Source organism: Erinaceus europaeus, chromosome 15 (assembly GCF_950295315.1).
Source record: "Erinaceus europaeus chromosome 15, mEriEur2.1, whole genome shotgun sequence".
Lineage (NCBI taxonomy): Eukaryota > Metazoa > Chordata > Mammalia > Eulipotyphla > Erinaceidae > Erinaceus > Erinaceus europaeus.
Window position 1 is genome coordinate 5010426 of NC_080176.1, and position 20412 is coordinate 5030837.

Consider the following 20412-nt stretch of genomic DNA (forward strand, 5'->3'; position numbering starts at 1 on the left):
TGCCCTTCCCCCTTTTCTTGTTGAGCAACCTTGCATACTTCTTTGTGAGAAGCCCTTTGCGCCAGGTTTCCTGAGGTGGGGAGTGTGTGTGAAAAGGAACCCCTGAGCACAACCTGGTGGTGAGGTGAGCACCACATGAAAGAGGACCCCCCCCCCCCCCCCCCCCCCGTCCACATGAAAGAGGATCGCCCTCTGCCCATGGCTTTTACCCAACCCACCAGGCTCCAGGGTGTGCAGACCCCCTTCCAGCCCTTGTGAGTGTCCCCCAAGATGGGGGCCCTACATCCCCCCCCTGCATGGGCCTCACAGCCGGCGCCCCACCTCTCATCCCCCCCCACCATGGGCTCCCACCTCCATAGCCAGCAGCAGTTCCTGCCCTGCACTGCCCTCTGCTCCTCTGCTGTCTCCCAGCCAGACCTTGGTTTTGGGGGGACTTTCTGATCGCCTGTAGAAGCTTTCCAAGAAGGGAGGGGGGTTGGAGTCCAGCAGCAGAAGCTCAGATCCCCCAGCATGGTACTTGGTACATAGTACTCGGTACTCAGGTACTCAGCACTCACTGCTCCACAAGACCTTCTGATCTGGCTAGTTGCAGGAGCTGGCTGTGTCTCTGACCCGCAGTAACTGGGTCTCCCACAGTGGCTGCTGTTACACAGGTGACCCCTCGGCCACCAGGAGTCAACCTCCTTGTCCCTGTTCTTGCTTTTCCCAAGCCCTCTGTCTGCCCTAGCCACGGAAGCCCTCACCCCCTTCAGTCCAAGGGCTTCAGGGGCTCAGCGCCAGGCACTGGGGGTGGATGCACACATACAGAGATGTTACATGCATGCTATTTACAGCCCTGGGAGGGTGCCCCCAGACTGAGTGGGGGGTCCAGGCAAGGGGGACTGGATAACTGGGCCCCAGGAGGAAACACTACCCAGCTGTCAGAGATAAACCAGACCCACGTGTCCTGGACAGAGCTCAGTGGCAGGCTTCCAAAACAAAAGGCTGTCGGGCTCCCCAGAATCAGTGCCAGGCGAGGGTGTGGTGAGGATCAGAGACGCAGGACAGCAATAGTCCAGTACCACGGGTGAGGGTGACTCTGGGCCGGGGCTGGAAAGTGACAAGATTGTCCCGCACACTCTGGAAGCCCTCCCCGGTGCAGGGCCTCAAGCCCACACCTCATGTGTGGAAAGGAACCCTCTTCCGGGTGAGACTCTGGGCACGTGGCTCTGGGCAGCACAGATGTGTCCTGAGGCTGCTGTGTCAGCCGGGGGAAGGGAGGTGGAGAGAGAGGCCTGCAGGTCAAGTGTCCTTGTCCACACTGAAAGCAGACAGATGTCTCCAGGCGTGAGTCCAGCCAGCTAAGCCTGGCACTGTCCTGAAACAGGGACTTCTCACATATCACTTCCCAGAAGCCACACACTCTCTCGGCTCCCACTTAAAGAATGTTCTGGAAAATACAGGAGCAGGCCAGTGGCTGGCAGTGGCGGTGCTCCTGGGTGTCTGCAGAGGGTCCCAAGAGGCATAAGGGAAGCGATCTCTGTCAGGGTCATGGCAGGAGATCCACTGCCCAACGCTCAGCTGACAAGATGCTTTGGAGAAGGTGCCTGCTCTTATGTGTTAGCTAGTTATTTATTTATGTGGGATAGGTGACCTTATTATTCAATTATATTATCAGACATAGGTATACTTAAGTTATATGATTATTATCTTCTTTATTATCTTTTTTTTGCTTTCTGTTTTATTTTATTTTTGTAACTAGTTATACACAAGTTATTATTTGTGGGCTGAGAAACATATGAGTGACCGGGAGGTGGCAAAGTGGATATTACAATGCTGGGCTCACAGGATGAGGGCCCGAGGTGGACACTTGGAACCACCTATGCTAGTTCTCTCTCCCACTTTTCCTTATTAAGAAAGAAATCTGGGAGTCGGGTTAAGCGCAGGTGGTGCAAAGCGCAAGGACCAGCCTAAGGATCCCGGTTCGAGTCCCTGGTTCCCCATCTGCAAGGGAGTCACTTTACAGGTGGTGAGGCAGGTCTAGGTCTGCAGGTGTCTATCTTTCTCTCCCCCTCTCTCCCTCCTCTCTCTGTTCTATCCAACAACAATGACATCAATAACAGCAATAACTACAACAATAAAAAAAACAAGGGCAACAAAAGGGAATAAATAAATAAATTTTTTTGAAAAGAAAGGAATCTTCGGGGGCCCAATGATGATTGAGTGCACACATTGAGTTCACAAGGACCCAGGTTCATGCCCTCCAGTTCCCACCTGCAAGGGGGAAGCTTTACAAATGGTGAAGCAGGCCTGTAGGTGTCTCTCTTTCTCCTTCTCTGTTTCCCCTTTTCCTCTCAAGTTTTTATCTGTCTCTATCCAATAAATAAATAGTATAAATAAATAAATATCTTTGAAAAAGAAAAACAGATGAGATTGAGTGCCAACCTCCAGTCCTTGAGAAAAGACGTCCCTTGACAGCTGAGTCAGAGACCTCAGTCCTGGATTCTGGCTGGGCCCTGAGATCCCATGTCTACGAAGAGAAGCAAAGGGCTGGAGTGTGGATGGCGCCAGCATCCACTGGCCCCTTGCTCTGTGATCCTCTCTCCACACCCTGTGTCCAGACTGGCCTGCAGAGCTCCATGCAGACAAAGGCAGTCTGTGGGCTTAGCCTCGGGGCTAGGGTTCCTGCTGGGATGGGCTGGTCTCACCTGTCCTCCCTGTTGAGGATCCCAGACTCAGGACTCAGCAGAGGGGCAAACAGGGGACCTGTTCTCCCAGGGGCTGCCTCCCAGAGGACCAGGTCCTGTAGGATTCCATAGGCTCCTGAGGGGAGGCCTCCAGGCTGGTGGGGTCAGACTTACCTGCCTGCTCCTTCTGATTCCTCCCTGCCTCCCTGGGGCTGTCTGCTCTATTGGCCCTCTTCCTCCTGGGACCCAACTGGGGATGGAGGTGAGGGGGCTGTCAGGGGCTGAGGGAGGGGGCCAGGAGCTGGGAGTTGTTCCTGGGTTCTGGGGTGCTGGTGGGGTGGGGTAGTGGAGGATCCACAAATGACCAAGGCTGGAAGCCCCGCATCTGAGATGAGAAGTCACAGGCAAGCCCCTGGGGTTGCTTGTGGTGACCCTGCACTAACCCTGGCACGAAGAGGCCTGAGGGCAGACTGGGGTGGGTGTGAACAGGCTGCTCCCACATGGGAGGACACGGCAGCCCTCTGGCACTGGAGACACCCCTTAGGGAAGAAAGCAGCATCCCAGCTCTGAGCTGGCTGGCACTGCCCTGTTGCAGCCCTGGGACCCCAGCCTCCCCCTCACTTCAGGGATCCCCAGCACCCCCCCAACACACACACAAGATTCAAGAGTCCTGCCCCCCCAGCTGAGGTGTGGAGGACCCAGCCTGCTCTGGGTGGGGTGGGGAGAGCCGGTTCAACTAAATGCTCCCTTGGCTCTCGATCAGCTGTGGGGAAGGGCTGACACCCCAAAGACTGATAAAAACCTGCAATTACGGGCGAGGGTGGATAGCACAATGGTTATGCAAAGATGCTCTCATGCCTGAGTCTCCAAAGTCCCAGGTTCAATCCACCGTACCACCATAAGCCGGAGCTGAGCAGTACTCTGGTAAAAAAACAAAAACAAAACAAAACAGAAAACCCTGCAATTACAACCGGGGTCCTCTCCTTCCTGTAACATCCTGTTTCACACAAGGCTCCTGGCAGTTCATCACTGCTCCCCACACTCCTTCCATATGAGAGGCCCTGGGCTTGAGCCCTGCCATCACACAGGAGTATCATGATGGCAGCAAGGAAGCTCCAGGGATGGTGGAGTGGGGCTGTGGTGTCTCTCTCCTCTCAGAGAAATAAAGAAGGAAAGTTTGAGCCTGGGAGATGTCAGCCAGTGTTGCCACGGGTCGAGGCCCTGGGCTCATTCCCGGTGCCGCATTGGATAGACAGTGACCCACCCGGCCATGTCCCGGGAGTCCTTCCACCTGCATGTCACAGGGGTCCAGTGGCCGCACACCAGCAGGAGGTGTGCCACCCGCAGGTGGCTGTACTGGCCTTCCAGCGGCGTGGACACCCTCAGTCACAGCTGCAGCCACAGGCTCTCCGAGTGTCTGATTTGCTCCAGCCCTGGTTCTGAGGCTCGAACCCGGGGCCTCTGGTCTGCCAGCCCGCCTTGTTCCCCGCGGCTCGGCCCCAGTGCCCAGAGGGCTGCACGCTCCCGCCCGCAGGTCCCGGCGAGTGAACGCGGCGGGGGCGCGCACGGCCACTGTCCCGCCGGAGGGAGGGCGCGGGCGGCAGGTGCACCGGCCAGGCCCCGGGGCGGGTGCGGGCGACGCGGGCGGTGACCCGGCAGGTGGCAGATCAGCCGGTTTCCGCGCGGCCCGGCCATTCCCGCCGCCAGGGGGCGCCCCGCGCACCCCGCCCCTCACCTGTGCAGGGCGCGCACCTGGCGCCACCCCCGGAAGAGGGTTGGGGAGCACCGGGCCTGGGAGGGAGCCCGGCAGCGGCAGGTGAGTCCTGGGGCGCGGGGGACCGGGGGCCCTTCGAGCTGCGAGCGAGACAGGGCTGGGGCGGGGCGGCCAGGTGGAGGAGCAGGACCCCTGGAGCCGGGCGGCGGGAGCCTCGCTCCCCAGGAAGGAGGGCGGGGCTGGGCTCGGAGGGGTCCCGGGGGTCGGGGTGGGCTCGTGTCCAGGTGCCACGTCCGGGTTGAGGTGCCAGACGGCAGCGGGGGCTGGGGGAGAGGGCCCCCCGGGTCTCTGGAGCCAGTCCGCCTGCCGGGCACACAGAGAGGGACCCCGGGTCGCCCTGGGGCGGCAGCTGGGACTGCGCCCCCCACCCTCCCCCGACCCCCGGCCCTGCTCCGGGCTCTGAGCTAATCACCTGCCGAGAGGGCTGGCGGTTGGGACAGGTGTGTGCCAGGGAGGGGGGCTGGGCTGAGGGTCCCCAGGAGGCGTGGAAGGGATCGAAGGCACCAGGGAAGCCCCTGTGTCCCCCTCGCCCCCTCCCTCCAGCGCCCCGGCTGTCGCAGCCCGGGAGGCGCAGGCTGCCATCCCCAGGGGCCGACGGTGAAGTAAACAGAAAGCTGGAGAGCCAGTCCGGCACAACCTGTTACCTCGCCCTGGCCCTGCCCGCACCCTGGCCCTGGGAAACTGGGGGGCTGGAATCCGCTCACCCTTTGGGGCAGCGGAGGGTCTGAGAGGTGGGAGCAGGAACACCTGCCTTGGGAGGAGGAAGACAGCCAGGTGGCTGGGAGGGGACACCCTAAGCCCACAGCCTGGACTCCTGGCTTCTGGGAGGAGGGAGGGGCACAGGGACTGTCTCCAGGGTGCCCTGTGGCATGGGGTTGCGGGTGGGGGTGGGCACCGGGACAGATGTACAGAGCTTCAGAGGCAGAGAATGTCAGCCAGAGGCAAATACCAGGCAGCTCATTTCCTGCTGCTCCCTGCCTCAGTTTACCCTGGGGACAATAACGGAGCACCTGCCGAGCACACAGATCATTAACCCCTTGGGGCCCAGGAACCCCTGGCTGCTGGGCAAGGGGGACCTGGCAGGGTCCCCACAGTCCCCCTGACCCCGCAGATGCTGCAGGCGCCATGAGCTCCCCGTCGGGGCTGCTGTCTGGGGGCGCCTCACCCAGCGGTGATGAGGGCTTCTACCCCTTTGTGCTGGAGCGGCGGGACTCGTTCCTGGGTGGGGGCCCAGTGCCAGGGGAGCCTGAGGACCTGGCGCTGCAACTGCAGCAGAAGGAGAAAGACCTGCTGTTGGCAGCCGAGCTGGGCAAGATGCTTCTGGAACGCAATGAGGAGCTGCAGCGGCGGCTGGACACACTCAGCGCCCAGCACTCAGAGCGTGAGGAGGTGAGAGTGTGTGTGTGGGGGGGGGGGGGCACCTCTGGGCACCGGCCGTGTCATGAGGGCCTAAGAACAAGGGTCTGAGAGCCAGTCAGGCTTTGCGTGGGGTCCCCCGCCTAGCCGTGCGGCTTTGGGTCAGCCACTGGTCTGCTCTGCATCTTGGATCTGGGGACAATTCTGCCCCCCCCCACACAGCAGGATTTTGGGGCCCCCTGCTCTCCAGCACATTCTGCATCTGTTCTGTGAGGTGGGGGCAGTTCATCCCTCTGCCTAGACTTTGGTGGGGTTACTTCTGGCCTCTAATGCATCTGGCCATCACCCTTCCCACCAGCCCAGCCTCCACTGGGCCACCTAGTGGGCACCTCAAGGGAAGTGGTATTTCACTCCCTCACCTGGTTCCCCAGCCTGGTTCCCACAACCCCTACCCCACAGGGCAGCACAGCTGGCCCCACCCACTTGTCAGCTGCCACTGCCCTTGGGACAACCAGAGGGACCCTCAAACCAGGTCTCTGCTTAGGTGGCCTCGTCTCACTTATGGAGCTGAAACTTGCTGGTGCTCCGAGTCCCTCAGGGCCAGGGGCCACTTCTTCACTCTGAGCTCTGCCACAAGATGACACAAGTCCCCAGCATCAGAGGAGCTGGGGAAATGCGGGGGTGGCTGATGGGCAGGTGTACAGATGGATGGATCAAAGAGTGGATGAATGGATAGATGGATGGATGGATGGATGAATGAGGTTGGGAGCTAGTTACAGGCTCACCCCATCCCTCCCACAGACCTGCAGACGTCCCTCCTTGAGCTGTCACTCTTATTTTCTTTTTCTTTGTCATTACTGGGACTTCACTGCTTTGGACTGACTTTTTCAGAGAGAGACAGAGAAAGAGACCACAGCCCTGAAGCTTCCTCCAGTGCACTTGGGGTCTGTCTTGAACCTGGGTCCTGCACGCGGCAAGGCAGTACACTATCCAAGTTGCTGGCCCTCCATGGTTTCATTTCATTTCATTATTTGATTTTACCAGAACGCTGCTCAGCTTTGGCTTATGGTGGTCCAGGGGACTTTGGAGCCTCAGGCATAAACATTATGTGATCTCCCCCACCCTCTCATGGCCCTTGGCTAGAATCCCTACTCTGCCAACTTGCTGTGTGTGCTGGTTGGGATGAGGCATTCACCCCACCACGAACCTCAGTTTCCTCATATGTAAGACTTTATTTTATTTATGTTTATTTATTTATTTATTCCCTTCTGTTGCCCTTATTGTTTTATTGTTGTAGTTATTATCATTGTTGTTATTGATGTCGCCATTGTTGGATAGGACAGAAAGAAACGGAGAGAGGAGGGGAAGACAGAGAGGGGGAGAGAAAGATAGACACCTGCAGACCTGCTTCACCATCTGTGAAGCGACTCCCCTGCAGGTGGGGAGCCAGGGGCTCGAACCAGGATCCTTACACCGGTCCTTGTGCTTTGTGCCACATGCGCTTAACCCGCTGTGCTAAAGCCCGACTTCCTATTTTATTTTTTTATTTTAATTTTTTATATTTATTTTCCCTTTTGTTGCCCTTGTTTTTATTGTTATTGTTGTTGTTATTGATGCCATCATTGTTAGATAGGACAGAGAGAAATGGAGAGAGGAGGGGAAGACAGAGACGGGGAGAGTAAGATAGACACCTGCAGACCTGCTTCACCGCCTGTGAAGCGACTCCCCTGCAGGTGGGGAGCCGGGGGCTCGAACCAGGATCCTTATGCCGGTCCTTGTGTTTTGTGCCATGTGTGCTTAACCCGCTGTGCTACCGCCCGACTCCCTATTTTATTTTATTTTATTTTATTTTACCAATGCACTGCTCAGCTCTGGTTTATGATGGTGTGAGGGATTGAACCTGGGACTTTGTGGCCTCAGGCACATAACCATTATGTTATCTACCCCTACCCAGGTCCCTCTCTAGGGGCCAGGCATGTAACTCAGTGGCAGAGCTCACCCCTCAAATGTGAAGCTCTGGGTACCCCCACCCCCACACACACATCCCCTTTCCCAAAAGGGTCTCTACCTGGTGGGTGGGGCAGACTAAAAGGCAGGGCTGCCCTAGGAAGTCACTAATTGTGGCCCAGGCGCCTGCTTCCCTTCCTGCTTCCAGCTCCTCTGGAGTGAGGGCCCCAAGGCTGACCCCCTGATTGCAGGCCTCCTCACGCTGCCCATCTGGGTGTGCCTGCGCGTCCCCCCACTGGTCGGACAGGTTTAGGGGGCACAGTCAGAGGTGCTGGGCCAGGGCGGGGTTGGCGGGGTAATTAGAGGGAGCTGGGCAGTGCTGGGCAGAGGAGCTCCAGAGCTCCTGCCAGGTGGGTGCAAGGCCATGGGCCGGGGCTTCAACTCTACCAGGCTCAGACGCCAGAAACGGCGCCTGCGCCCCCGAGTCCAGAAGCCACGGCCACAACCCGAGGTGAGTCAGGCTGCTGCTGGCCTGGGGCCTGCTCCCTGAGTCTCTGGGCTTCACCTCTGCCCGAGAACTCTCCACTCTCCCGTTTCCATGTCTGTCTCAGCCACTGGGCTGTGGGACTTCCTGAGTCCCTGACCCTCTGTGTCTCTGTCCCTCTGCCCACTGCAGCGGCTGCAGCAAGAGAACCATGAGCTCCGCCGGGGGCTGGCGGCACGGGGAGCGGAGTGGGAGGCCAGGGCTGTGGAGCTGGAGGGGGACGTGGAGGCCCTTCGCGCTCAGCTGGGGGAGCAGCGCTCGGAGCAGCAGGACAGCGGGCGCGAGCGGGCACGGGCTCTCGGGGAACTCAGCGAACAGAACCTCAGGCTCAGCCAGCAGCTGGCGCAGGTGGGTGTCCCCACCCCCTAGCCTGGTTCCTGGTGGGGTGGGTGCCAAGGCCCCGCTAGCTAAGGGCTCCCCTCCCCAGGCCTCCCAGACGGAGCAGGAGCTGCACCGGGAGCTGGAGGGGCTCCGAGGGCAGTGCCAAGCCCAGGCCCTGGCTGGGGCAGAGCTGAGGACACGGCTGGAGAGTCTGCAGGGGGAGGTGAGTGATGGGGAGGGTCAGCCGGGCGAGGGCTCCTGGCCAGCCAAGGTCCCCCTCCAGCTTGAGGCCTCTCCTCAGAATCAGATGCTGCAGAGCCGGAGACAGGACCTGGAGGCCCAGATCCGAGGCCTACGAGAGGAGGTGGAGCAGGGCCAGGGCAGGCTGCGGGCCACCCATGAGGAGCTGATGCTGCTGAGGAGGCAGAGGAGGGAGCACAGCCTGGAGGTGACCACGGCGGAGGGGGCTTCCTGCCCTTAGACCAGCGCGGGGTCACTGGGGGGTTAGGGGTAGGGTCCCTGGAAGATGCTGAGCAGGGGCGGTGCCCTGACCGCCAGCATCCGAGCCCGGTGTGGGGGGCAGGTCTGGGCAGTGGAGGTGGGCAAAGGAAACATGTGGGGTGGGAATCTCAGAGCTCCTGCTCAGTTTCCCTGCCTGTGAGTGGTCACAGCACAGGGTCTGGGAGGGTGAGGCGCTGAGCTGGGTGGGAGGACCGTCAGAGGACCCGCTCGGGAGGTGACCGGGTGGTCGGGTGCTGTGTGGTCAGCTGTGAGGTCCGGGCGGCGCTCCCAGCTTTATGGGTGAGGGTGGGGGGTGGCCGCGCCCGGGCGGGGCCGACGGGCTGGGCGCCTCGCGGGCGCCCCCTGCGGGCCGGCGCCGGAACCGCAGCCCCACACATCCGTCTGTCGGTCCGCAGCTGGAGCGCGCGCGCGCGGAGGCCGGAGAGGCGCTGGGCGCGGCGCGGAGGCTGCAGCGGCGGGTGGCGGAGCTGGAGGAGGAGTCGCGCCTGCAGGAGGCCGACGTGTCGGGGGCATCGCTGCAGTCCGAGCTCGCCCGCAGCCTGGACGGCGACGCCGACGGCCCCGCAGAGCCGCCCTCGCCGGCCCCCTCCCTCCCCGATCACGCCGCCCCGGACGCCCTGGAGGTACCTGGCCACCCGCCTGCGCCCCCGGAGGAGAGCCTGGAGCCCCCCAAGAAGCGAGCCTCGCTGAGCCCCGCGGAGTTACTGGAGGAGAAGGAGGCGGAGGTGGCCCTGCTGCAGGACGAGGTGGGGCAGCGCGGGGTGCCGCCCTCTCCCTCCGGCCATGCCACCTCTTCTGGGGAGACCTCCTGGGTTTCACTTCCACCAAGCACCTTCCCCAGTAAACCTCCCACAAGCCCACCCTCCCGAGTCGCCCGCGGTGTGTGTGGCGCAGCCCGGAGACCCCAGCCGCCGCCGTCCCCCCGCCCCAGGTCGCGCTGCAGCGGACGGAGCTGCTGTCGCTGCGGGAGGAGCTGCTGAGGCAGAAGCAGCTGCGCGCGCAGGAGGACCCCGAGGCGGCCCTGAGCTGCGCCCTCGCCGACCGGGACCAGGCCGTGAGCAGGTGAGCCTCCCTCCGCCCCGCGGCGCAACGGCGGGCTCCCTCCGGCCCTGCGCCGAGGCCCCAGCGACCTGTCCCCGCCCGCCCGCCCGCAGGGCCATGGAGCTGTCGCTGGAGCTCAGCCGCGTGTCTCTGGAGCGGGACTCCCTGTCGCGGGAGCTGCTGCGCGCCATCCGCCAGAAGGTGGCGCTGACGCAAGAGCTGGAGGCCTGGCAGGTGAGGGGCGGGGCCCGGTGAGATCCGGGCAGGTGAAAGGGGCGGGGCCCGGGGCGGTCCCGGCAGGCGAATGGGGCGGGGCCTGCCTGTGACCCTGGCAGGAGAAAGGGGCGGGGCCCGGTGAGATCCGGGCAGGCGAATGGGGCGGGGCCCGGGGAGGTCCCAGCAGGTGAGGGGCGGGGCCTGGTGCGATCCAGGCAGGTGAAAGGGGCGGGGCCCGGGGAGGTCCCAGCAGGTGAGGGGCGGGGCCTGGTGCAATCCGGGCAGGTGAAAGGGGCGGGGCCCGGGGAGGTCCCAGCAAGTGAGGGGCGGGGCCTGGTGCGATCCGGGCAGGTGAAAGGGGCGGGGCCCGGGGAGGTCCCAGCAGGTGAGGGGCGGGGCCTGGTGCAATCCGGGCAGGTGAAAGGGGCGGGGCCCGGGGAGGTCCCAGCAGGTGAGGGGCGGGGCCTGGTGCGATCCGGGCAGGTGAAAGGGGCGGGGCCCGGGGAGGTCCCAGCAGGTGAGGGGCGGGGCCTGGTGCGATCCAGGCAGGTGAAAGGGGCGGGGCCCGGGGAGGTCCCAGCAGGTGAGGGGCGGGGCCTGGTGCGATCCGGGCAGGTGAAAGGGGCGGGGCCCGGGGCGGTACCCGCAGGCAAATGGGGCGGGGCGCGGGGAGGTCCCAGCAGGTGAAGGCGGCGGGGCCTGGGCGGGCTCTGCAGGTGAGGGGCAAGGTCGGGTATGGTGGGCCCCGCAGGTGGGAGCAGGGGCGGCTGGCGCTGACCCGTCCCCGTCCGCAGGACGACATGCAGGTGGTGATCAGCCAGCAGGTGCGCTCGCAGAGACAGAAGGAGCTGAGCGCTGGAGCCGGTCCCCGCCGCCCCGCACCCCGTTTCTCGCTGCGCCTGAGCCCAGGCCCGGCCGGGGGCTTCCTCAGCAGCCTTTTCCGAAGGACCTGAGGGCCGTCCGCCGAGGCCCTCTATCTTTCTTATGGCAAATGGGACGCAGACCTGGATGTCTTCCAAAGGAGGGCATCACCCTTCTGGGGTGGGAGACTCGTATGGGAGCCGGCTTCGGGGTGGGGGCTCCAGGTGGGTGGCGGGGGCGGTGTCCGGTTCTCCAATCTCAGAGGTCTATCATCCCTAAGCAGTGCAACCTGGCCGTGCGAGCTCCGGGGTGGGGGTGGGAGAATATATTTATGTATCAAGATCTGACAGAGTAATATATAAATCCTCACAATCCCCAGGCGTCTTTTTGTCCAGGAGACCCAAAGGAGCAAAGCCTGAGACTTTATTTGTAAAAACTAAAGAAAGGTGCCCAGCGGCAGGGAGGGGGCAGGCATCAGAAAGACAAGGAGAAGGCGCGGTAGCCCAGGTTGGTGAAGACGTCCACACGGCAGCTGTTGCCTGCAGCGGTCAGGACCTGTGGGCGGCAGGGGGGGGGGTCACTGGCCTGACCCCCAGCCAGGCCTCCCGACACCCACAGCTCCTCTGTGCACCCACCTTGCACTCGGGGGCAGCCGGCTGCTGATTGAGGCTGAGGCTGAGCAGCCCCGGAGAGGAGCTGGGCACCTGGGCCTTGAGCTCCCCGCTCAGCTGCCAGTGGTTGGCGCAGGGGCCCTGGCCGGCGGAGAGGATCTGGGGGGTGGGCAGGAGGGTCAGGGCGGCATGTGGGGCAGGCAGGAGGGTCAGGGCAGGAGGGGCCGGGCTGGGGGCGGGGGGGGGGGCAGCAGCTCACCAGGTCCTGGTAGAAGGTGACATGCCTCTGGGGGGCCCACATAGGGAAGACGGTGGTGGGCGTGGAAGAGCGGAGGTGCCAAAGAGTGAGTGCCGGGCCCCCACCACAGACCTAGGCAGAAAGGTGGGGTCCCCAGCTGCAGTGAGCCGCTGGGCCTCGGCTGGGGACACAAACCTGCTGTGTCCCTCCCCCTCTGCTGCCCTGCTCACCATCCAGTCTGAGTCTGTTGCCAGACAGCCAATCCAGCGGCCGTTCTGGGGCCTGGAGCACTCCTGGGAGGAAGGAAGAGGGAGAGAGGGCCAGGTGAGGACTGCGCCAGGAAGCTGCCGGGAAGCTGCCGGGCAGGCTGGGGTGTGGGAGGCCCTCACCTCGTGCTTGTACACCTCGATGGTCTGCACCTCCTTGGCAGTGCGGAGATCTGGGGGGAAAGTACCCTGATTTGGAGCCATGCTGCCCTCCCCTGCCCGCCCCACAGTCCCTCCACCACCAGCCTCTTACCCCAGAGCCGCACTGCACCATCCTCGCCACCCGACAGCACTTCAGGGCTCCGCTCCCGCAGAGCCAGACAGTGGATGTAGTCTGTGTGGCCTCGGAGGGCCCGCTGAGGGAACAGAAAGTGTCAGGCCAGCTCTGGGCCTCCCCACAGCCACCCATGCACCCCCACCTGGCCTCCACACTCACGGTGAAGGTGCCCGTCTCCAGGTCCATGGTGTGCAGCTGGCAGTCTCCGCCCGCCAGGATGAGGGCATTCTCCTGCAAGGGGTGGGGGGTGGGGGGACAGGTCACTTCAGGGCCACAGGGGTCAAGAGTGGACAGGGGGGAGCTCTGGTCACAGACCTTGGGGACGAGAAGCAGGGCATTGATTTCTGGCACTTCTAGGCTGGTCCTGGGGGCAGAAAAGGGCAGGAGCTTGAGGCAGCCCCTCGCTGTGCCCTCGCCACCCCCCTGCTGGCGGCCTGGCTGCCTGCTCACCTGTACGGGGGCTGCCGACGCCACAGCTCCTTACAACCCTTTGTGGAGGAAAGCGAGGTGCCTTCAGCAGCTCTGAGGGGACCCCCAGCCCCCTGCCCCAGCCCCCACTCACAACTCACTTTTACCTTCTTGAGGATGTCTGCCCACAGCCAGGCCTTCACCTCCCCATCCCCAGCGCTGAGCAGATGGCGGTCCGTGGACGTCATGCTGTAAACCGCCCCGTCATGAGCTGAGGGGAAACAAGGGGCCTGAGTGAGGCATCCCCACACCTGCCCAGGGCCCCCCAGAGCTCAGCACTCACCTTGGAAGGTCACCACTGGCTTCTTACTTTCCTCCTTGGCCTCAGAGCTCAAAGCAGCGGACAGGCTGAGGGAGAGAGTGGGCCCCAGTCAGGAGCGGCCATGCCTAGGTGCCCAGGGTGCCCAGGGTGCCCAAGGCTGCCACATACCTGAAGATGGCGATCTGCCCGTAGTTGTTGCCAGCTGCCAGGAATTTCCCACAGGGTGAGATGCTCTGGGAGAAGATGGTCATGTGCAGCTGCCGCAGGGCCTGGAACACCTCCACCTGTGGGCGGGAGAAGGCCAATGCTCGCTCGGCTCCATCCCACCAGCCCTCCTCAGGGTGGGCTGGTGGCTGCGGCAGCTGAGGTACTGGTAGTCGGACTCCAAGGGGGACTGTGGGGAGAGCAGAAGATGAAGCCTGGGCCTGAGCCAGCAGCCAGCAAAGGCTCCAGCTCCGCCTTGGTCGTGGGGTGGCACAGACTGCCAGGGCCTTGGGGGCACCGTGGGTAGCGACTCCGCACAGGCTGCCCCCCAGGACAGTCACCACACAGACCTGAAGCATTAGGTCCCTGAAGCATTCTGATTATATTCAACGTAGCCCACTTTACCGCTGTGGGACCAGGATCTTGCACAAGCCTGAGATCATTGTTCCTGGGACTTTTTAATTCAGACACGGAGAGGTGAGGAAGATAGCATGACTGTTATGCAAACAGACTCTCATGCCTGAGGCTCTCAGATCCCAGGTTCAATCCCTGCTCTCGCCATGAGCCAGAACTGAGCAGTGCACTGGGAGGGAAATGTTAGCAGGGGGCCAGGTTAGCAGAGGGCACCTGGTTAAGAGCACACAGGGACCCAGGTTCAAGCCCATGGTGTCCACCTCCAGGAGGAAATCTTCTAGAGTTGTGAAGCATGGGTGCAGATTTCTCTCTGTCTCTATCTCCCCTTTCAATTTTGGTCTGTATCCGATAATAAATAAATAAATAAATAAATATATATATATATATATATATATATATATAATTTAACTATATATATATTTATATTTTACCAGAGCACTGCTCAGCTCTGGCTTATGGTGGTGCGGGTGATTGAACCTGGGACTTCAGAGCCTCAGGCATGAGAGTCTTTTTGACTTATCCATTACACTATCTCCCCAACCTACTTATTTTGCCATCCAGCCCACATATTTTACTATTTATTCATTCATTTATTGAATATTTTATTTGTTCATTCATTTACTGGCTGGAGACAGAGAAACCAAGGGGGAGGGTGGATAAAGAGAGACGCCTGCAGTATATGCTTCACTGATTGGGAAGCTTCCACATCACAGGTAGGGAGAGGGACCTTGAACCCAGCCCTGATTTCATATGGATTTATTTACTCATTAATCTTTTTTTTTTTAAATATTTTATTTTTTTTATTCCCTTTTGTTGCCCTTGTTGTTACTCATTAATCTTAAAGCACAGCACACTGATCTTTTTAGGATGGATCAGGCAGTGACACACCAAGTAGAGCACACATATTACAAGGCACAAGGGCCACGGTTCAAATCCCAGGCCCCCACCTAAAGGGAGAAACGCCACAAGCAGTGAAGTGTGCTGCAGGCCTTTCTCTTTCTCCCTTTTTGGTTTCTGTCTCTACCCAATAAATAATTAGATATTGTTGAGCTTCTTATTTTTTCTTTATTATTAGAGACCGAGAAATTGACAAGGGAGGGGAGCTGGAGAGGGAAAGAAACTCCTGAAGGTGAGGTGGGGACCAGGGGCTTGACACAGGTCTTCGTGTACTGCCACGTGTGCTTAACCAGGTGTGCCGCCGCCTGGCCCCTAAGTTAAATATATTTTAATATTTAATATTTAAGTTAAATATTTTTTCCTTTTGTTGCTCTTTTTTTTTTAATTGTTGTAGTTGTTGTTATTGATGTCATTGTTGGATAGGACAGAGAGACATGGAGAGAGGAGGGGAAGACAGAGGGGGAGAGAAAGACAGACACCTGCAGACCTGCTTCACTGCTTGTGAAGTGACCCCCCTGCAGGTGGGGAACCAGGGCCTGGAATCAGGATCCTTACATGGGTCCTTGCGCTTCACAGCATGTTAGCTTAACCCGCTGCGCCACCACCCAGCCCCTAAGTTAAATATTTTTCTAGGGGCAGGAAGATAGCATAATGACAATGAAAAAAGACTTTCATGTTAGAGGCCAGAGTCTCAGGTTCAATTCCACTACCAGAAGCCAGAGCTGTGCAGTGTTCTTGGTAAAAATTAATCTTTCTTTCTTTCTTTCTTTTTACTTCCAGGGTTATTGTCTTGCACCACAAATGCACTGCTCCTGGAAGCTATTTTTTTCCTTTTTGTTACCCTTGTTGTTTTATCATTGTCGTTATTATTATTGTTTTATTGATGTCATTGTTGTTGGATAGGATGGAGAGTGGAGGGGAAAACAGAGAGGGGGAGAGCAGACCTGCTTCACCGCTTATGAAGCGACCCTCTCCCCCGCAGGTGGGGAGCCGGGGGCACGAACCGGGATCCTGCGGCTGTCTTTGCTCTTCGCACCATGGGCGCTTAACCCGCTGTGCTACTGCCCGACCTCAATAAATTGCTTTCTTTTATATATATTCCCTCTGTTTCCTTTATTGTTTTTTATTGTTGTGGTTATTGTTATTGATGTTGTTGTTGTATAGGATAGAGAGAAATGGAGAGAGGAGGGGAAGACAGAGGGGGGGAGAGAAAGACAGACACCCGCAGACACCTGCGCTTCACCGCCTGCAGGTGGGGAGCCGGGTGCTCGAACCGGGATCCTTATGCCGGTCCTTGCGCTTTGTGCCACGTGCACTTAACCCGCTGCGCTACCGCCCGACTCCCAATAAATTGCTTTCTACTAAGTAACATGAGAGCGGAAATGGAAAATGACAGGGTCACTGTGGGCCCTCACGCTTGCAAGTCCCATTGTTCTAGGCTACACACCACCTCCCGGGCTGTATCTGTTGTTTTAGGGTTTTTTATGTTTTTTTGTTTTTGTTTATTTTTTTAATATTTATTTTATTTATTTATTCCCTTTTGTTGCCCTTGTTGTTTTATTGTTGTAGTTATTATTGTTGTTGTCGTTGTTGGATAGGACAGAGAGAAATGGAGAGAGGAGGGGAAGACAGAGAGGAGGAGAGAAAGACAGACACCTGCAGACCTGCTTCACCGCCTGTGAAGTGACTCCCCTGCAGGTGGGGAGCCGGGGTTTGAACCGGGGTCCTTATGCCGGTCCTTGTGCTTTGCGCCGCCACCTGCGCTTAACCCGCTGTGCTACCGCCCGACTCCCCTGTTTTAGGGTTTTTATGTGTTAACAGAACAAAAAAGCAAAACATCACTCTTGCATATACAGTGCCCGAGGGATCTCAAGTTTGCAAGTGCTGCATTCTACCCCCAAGGCACTTCCAGGGTCACCTACTAACAGCTCATTTGAAGCCGGGATAGAGTTCCTCCCCAACCCTTTCCGAGCCCAGCGCGGACTACAAGCTCCAGAATGCACTGCGCAACAGCCCGCCTCACCTGACCCAGTGGCCCCGGGGCATCCATCTTGTGGAACTACAAATCCCAGAGTGCTCTGCGCACAGCGCAATTTCGTGCGTCCCGGCGAGTCCGAGCGGCTTCTCTTCGCGGCGTCTCGCTGTCCAGACACTATTGGCCCTCGCGGCACGCACGGGGCCTACGCCAACCTCCGGAGCCCCAGGATCCCAGGTGACCACCGAGAAGGTCCCCGTGGGACACTAAGGGGTGACCGCCGCGTCCTGCTGTGCCTATCACCTCCCCCACACCTCTGCGCCGACCCGCCTTCCAGGTTCACGCCACTCGCCTTCTGCGCCTGCGCAGAGCCTAGCCGCCGCGCGCACGCGCAGCCGGGCCCCGCCCTACGTCGGACACGCCCCCGGAGGCCCCGCCCCCGAAGCCCACCCCTCTGTCGGCACCAACCGCGGGACCCCAATGATCCTGCAGCAGCCCTTGGAGCTTGAGCCCCCCGGGCGGACCCAGCGCGACAAGCGCTCCTCCTTGGGGGCGCCCCGAGGTCTGGACGTGAGGTGTGTGTGGGGCGCAGGTGGGAGCTGACATGGGGCTGGAGACCGAGCCTTCCGGGACCGGGGGCTTGGGGCTGGGGGGCAGCCCCGGCGTGGGGGCCCAGAGGGCGGAGCGCACCTGGCTCTCTTCTTTCCCCAGCTCCCCATTCCGAGGAGCTGGGCCCCTGAGCACCAAGCGGCGCCTGGAGGAGGAGCAGTGAGTTGGGGCCGGGGAGGGGCGTCTCCACGGCGGGGCCCCCTCCCATGGCTCCGCTCCGAGCACCCCAGCCTCTCTCCCCAGGGAGCCCCTACGCAAGCAGTTCCTGTCCGAGGAGAACATGGCCACACACTTCTCTCGGCTCAGTCTACACAACGACCACCCCTACTGCAGCCCCCCCAGGCCCTTCCCCCCGCCCGTGTCCCCGCCCAGGTAGGCACCTGGCACCAGTCCCCAGCGCCTGCTCCCGGCCCTGGAGCCCCGTCCAGGCTCTGCCTCACCCGGCTATTTTTAGCTGTCTACGTCCTCCCTTGGCCCTTCGCCATTCCTTGGAAGGTGCCTGTGGCCCGAAGCCTCGGGGGACTCGGGGTGGGTGGGAGGACACCGCCGCTGCCCGGCCTCTGCCCTCCCTGACTGTGGCTCCCTCCTCCAGGAACCCCAGGTCCGAGCTGCTTCTCTGGCGATACCCTGGAAACCTGATCCCGGAGACCCTCCGGTTGCTGAGATTGGGGGACATACCCGGTGCCCACTACCCTGCCACCCCAGCTGGGGATGTGAGGAAGCTCTGAGCGTGGGCAGGAGTGGATGTCGGCGCCCCGGCCAAGGGCCAGCTGAGCTGCCTAGCCTCCAGACCGGACAGACCTCTCTGAAGCGGAGGACCGACCGCCGCCCTGCCGAGTGGGGCAGCTTGGGTTGGGAGGCCAACCCAACAGAGCGGAATAAAGATTTCTGAGCTCCCGCCCGACACCAGGCCTCTGGGGACGCGGGCAGTGTAGGCCCTGGGTGCTGGGGCTCCTCTTCCCTGGAAGCCGCTGGAGGCTGGGCCAGGTCTGGGCAGGCGCGGGCATTGAGAATGCGTGAGTCAGAGCCCCGCCTCCGCCCCCGCGCTGACTCACCCCCCTCCCCCCTCTGATGCCACCCTCCAAAACCATTTAAAGTTAAAGATTCTTTTATTAATAATAAATTCTCCCGCCCCTCAAAAGGATCTCCCAAAATAAATATCTATCCCCTTTCAGGGATGGGGGGCAGTGTCTGAGGGCCAGCCCCCCCTCCTGGAGGGCCAGCCCCCTAGTGTTATTAGGATCAGGCCCCTAACCCCGGAGGGACCCCTGTGTTTGAAATGTCAATTCGAAGGGAGGTTGCCCAGGTCAGCCTGGCCTCCAGCTGTGTGTCTGGGGGAGGGGAGACCCCCTGTGCAAATGCTGCTGCAGTTCCTTAGTGTGTGGCGGGGCTGCGTGGGCTCCTCGTCGGTCCGGGAGTGTGTCCGGCGGTCAGACACCTTGGCAGGCTCCGCAGAGGGGTGACTCACTCGTCCCCCCATCCCTCCGCACCCTGTGGTTGGAGCAGCCTGGCTCTGGCTGTGTCTGGGATGCTGGAGCTGGCTCCAGGACGAATGAATGGATGAATGAATGAGTGAGGACTGGGCCGCCCCTACGGGCAGGGGGCGCTCGCGTCACTGGATGAGCGCCACGCCGGGACAGGCCTCCCCGCCGGTCTCCTCGATGGGGGCTGCAAGAGGAGGAGGAGAAGTGAGGGTGTCGGTCGGGCCACCCCCCGGGCTGGGGAGGGGGTGCGGGACGGAACACTTACTGGTGAACTTCTCTCTCCTGCGGCACCGTTTCCAGACCAGGAAGGTGGCCAGCAGCCCCAGCACCAGCAGCAGCCCCAAGGCGCCCCCCAGAATGGGCCAGAGCAGCCGGAAGGAGGTGGGGGGGGCCGCGGCACCTGCGCGGGATGGAAGTCAGACCCCGCCCTGAACCCCTGGCCCGCGCCCGCGTCCGCGCCCGCACCCGCCTCCACTCACAGCCCAGGCAGAAGTCGCTGTGCGGCCGCGCGGGGCAGGAGCCGCAGTCCATGCACTTGTCGAGGTCGGCGCTCCAGGCGCTGCCGCGGGAGCAGGGGGTGGTGCCTGGGGAGGGGGCCGCGGTCAGGCGGGGCGGGGGCGGGGGCGGGCGCGGCTATTCTGGGGGCTGAGCTCAGGGTCCGCCGGCTCCAGTAACACGAGACCCTGTCGCCCTCCCCCCGCATTCCGCGCAGGTGACCACACGGCCCGAGCGGGACGCGGAGGGAGGGGGCGCGGGGGGGGGGGCCGGTCCCCAGTCCCCCAGCCGCCGCCGGCCGGTGACTCACGCCTGGGCTCCCGGCCCGATGCCGGGCCCTCCCCCCCGCATAGCTGGGCACTGAAATCACCGGACGGAAGGGTCACCCCGCACGGCAGGCAGAAGGGGCACAGACCCCCCCCCCATGTTCGTGGACACCCGGCCCCGGAGTGCCGGTCCCTGTGCCCAGCAGACCCAGTACCGACCCGCTGGGGGCGTGCCCCTAACGGGCCAGACACCCCGCCTCCCACCCGCCCGCCGCTGCCCAAGCCTCCTGCCGGGAAACCCGGGAGCCCCCCCGCACCGGTCGGGCGGAGAAACTGAGGCCCGGAGCGAGGCTGGGGGGCTGCCACCTCCCTTGTCCGGGGGGCGCCGGGTGTGGGGAGCCCCTGAGTCGGACCCCACGCCCCCAGTCGGTGCCGCCCGTGCCCCCGCCCGGCCTACCTGGCCCCCGCTCCCCGGCCGCGGCGCGCAGCAGGACCAGCCCGAGCCCCAGTGCCAGGAGCCGCAGCCGCGGGCGCAGCGAAGCCGGGGACATGGTGCGCAGGTGGCGGCCGCCGCCGTCTGGGGCAGCCGCGGGCCGGCCCGGACTCTCACCGCCCGCCCCCGCCCCCGCCTTCCGGGGCGGTCCCCGCCGCCGCCCCGCCCGCCCGCCGCGATCCAGCATTCACTCAACAAACCCGGG

At 61.7% G+C, this 20412-nt stretch overlaps 4 protein-coding genes across 7 annotated transcripts; 2 read left to right on the forward strand and 2 right to left on the reverse strand.

Annotated features, from left to right (window-relative positions):
* The first annotated feature begins 4282 nt into the window (after positions 1-4282).
* BICDL2 (BICD family like cargo adaptor 2) lies at positions 4283-11626 on the forward strand. The gene is made up of 9 exons (XM_007538113.3): positions 4283-4482; positions 5552-5829; positions 8420-8635; positions 8715-8831; positions 8910-9056; positions 9526-9876; positions 10062-10192; positions 10285-10405; positions 11182-11626. The coding sequence occupies exons 2-9, from the start codon at positions 5566-5568 to the stop codon at positions 11338-11340; spliced, it is 1506 nt and encodes a 501-aa protein (XP_007538175.2). The 5' UTR covers positions 4283-4482; positions 5552-5565; the 3' UTR covers positions 11341-11626.
* Positions 11627-11649: 23 nt separating this feature from the next.
* On the reverse strand, positions 11650-17047 carry THOC6 (THO complex subunit 6). Of its 2 annotated transcripts, none has more exons than XM_007538094.3 (13): positions 16909-17047; positions 13539-13654; positions 13392-13456; positions 13216-13319; positions 13091-13128; positions 12956-13004; positions 12800-12871; positions 12617-12719; positions 12487-12536; positions 12328-12390; positions 12119-12229; positions 11884-12018; positions 11650-11803 (listed from the first exon to the last, which is right to left on the reverse strand). In XM_007538094.3, exons 1-13 carry the CDS (start codon positions 16933-16935, stop codon positions 11723-11725), a joined length of 1014 nt encoding a protein of 337 aa, XP_007538156.3. In that variant the 5' UTR covers positions 16936-17047; the 3' UTR covers positions 11650-11722. The 2 variants fall into 2 exon arrangements, with proteins under 2 accessions (XP_007538156.3, XP_016050274.2); XM_016194788.2 differs by having other exon boundaries at positions 13210-13319.
* A 258-nt stretch (positions 17048-17305) lies between these two features.
* Positions 17306-18367, forward strand: HCFC1R1 (host cell factor C1 regulator 1). Of its 2 annotated transcripts, XM_007538095.3 has the most exons (4): positions 17306-17435; positions 17572-17628; positions 17713-17841; positions 18062-18367. In XM_007538095.3, the coding sequence occupies exons 1-4, from the start codon at positions 17341-17343 to the stop codon at positions 18195-18197; spliced, it is 417 nt and encodes a 138-aa protein (XP_007538157.1). In that variant the 5' UTR covers positions 17306-17340; the 3' UTR covers positions 18198-18367. The 2 variants fall into 2 exon arrangements, with proteins under 2 accessions (XP_007538157.1, XP_060028505.1); XM_060172522.1 differs by lacking the exon at positions 17306-17435 and having other exon boundaries at positions 17444-17628.
* Positions 18368-18559: 192 nt separating this feature from the next.
* Positions 18560-20401, reverse strand: TNFRSF12A (TNF receptor superfamily member 12A). Of its 2 annotated transcripts, none has more exons than XM_060172519.1 (4): positions 20084-20401; positions 19433-19536; positions 19219-19353; positions 18560-19137 (listed from the first exon to the last, which is right to left on the reverse strand). In XM_060172519.1, exons 1-4 carry the CDS (start codon positions 20392-20394, stop codon positions 19082-19084), a joined length of 606 nt encoding a protein of 201 aa, XP_060028502.1. In that variant the 5' UTR covers positions 20395-20401; the 3' UTR covers positions 18560-19081. The 2 variants fall into 2 exon arrangements, with proteins under 2 accessions (XP_060028502.1, XP_060028504.1); XM_060172521.1 differs by having other exon boundaries at positions 19433-19537; positions 20172-20388.
* Positions 20402-20412: the final 11 nt, after the last annotated feature.

Bases quoted from the DNA above. Each gene is read 5' to 3' on its own strand.
- BICDL2 (XM_007538113.3), top strand. From the start codon at position 5,566: ATGAGCTCCCCGTCGGGGCTGCTGTCTGGGGGCGCCTCACCCAGCGGT. The intron at 8,636-8,714 runs GTGGGTGTCCCC...TCCCCTCCCCAG, and splicing joins TCAGCCAGCAGCTGGCGCAG to GCCTCCCAGACGGAGCAGGA. The intron at 10,406-11,181 runs GTGAGGGGCGGG...CCCCGTCCGCAG, and splicing joins AAGAGCTGGAGGCCTGGCAG to GACGACATGCAGGTGGTGAT.
- THOC6 (XM_016194788.2), bottom strand. From the start codon at position 16,935: ATGGATGCCCCGGGGCCACTGGGTCAG. The intron at 13,320-13,391 runs GTGAGTGCTGAG...GTTTCCCCTCAG, and splicing joins GCCAGTGGTGACCTTCCAAG to CTCATGACGGGGCGGTTTAC. The intron at 13,005-13,090 runs GTGAGCAGGCAG...TTCTGCCCCCAG, and splicing joins CGTCGGCAGCCCCCGTACAG to GACCAGCCTAGAAGTGCCAG.
- HCFC1R1 (XM_060172522.1), top strand. From the start codon at position 17,465: ATGGGGCTGGAGACCGAGCCTTCCGGGACCGGGGGCTTGGGGCTGGGG. The intron at 17,629-17,712 runs GTGAGTTGGGGC...CTCTCTCCCCAG, and splicing joins CGGCGCCTGGAGGAGGAGCA to GGAGCCCCTACGCAAGCAGT. The intron at 17,842-18,061 runs GTAGGCACCTGG...TCCCTCCTCCAG, and splicing joins CCGCCCGTGTCCCCGCCCAG to GAACCCCAGGTCCGAGCTGC.
- TNFRSF12A (XM_060172519.1), bottom strand. From the start codon at position 20,394: ATGCTGGATCGCGGCGGGCGGGCGGGGCGGCGGCGGGGACCGCCCCGG. The intron at 19,354-19,432 runs GTGAGTGGAGGC...CATCCCGCGCAG, and splicing joins CAGCGACTTCTGCCTGGGCT to GTGCCGCGGCCCCCCCCACC. The intron at 19,138-19,218 runs GTAAGTGTTCCG...CTCCTCTTGCAG, and splicing joins CAGGAGAGAGAAGTTCACCA to CCCCCATCGAGGAGACCGGC.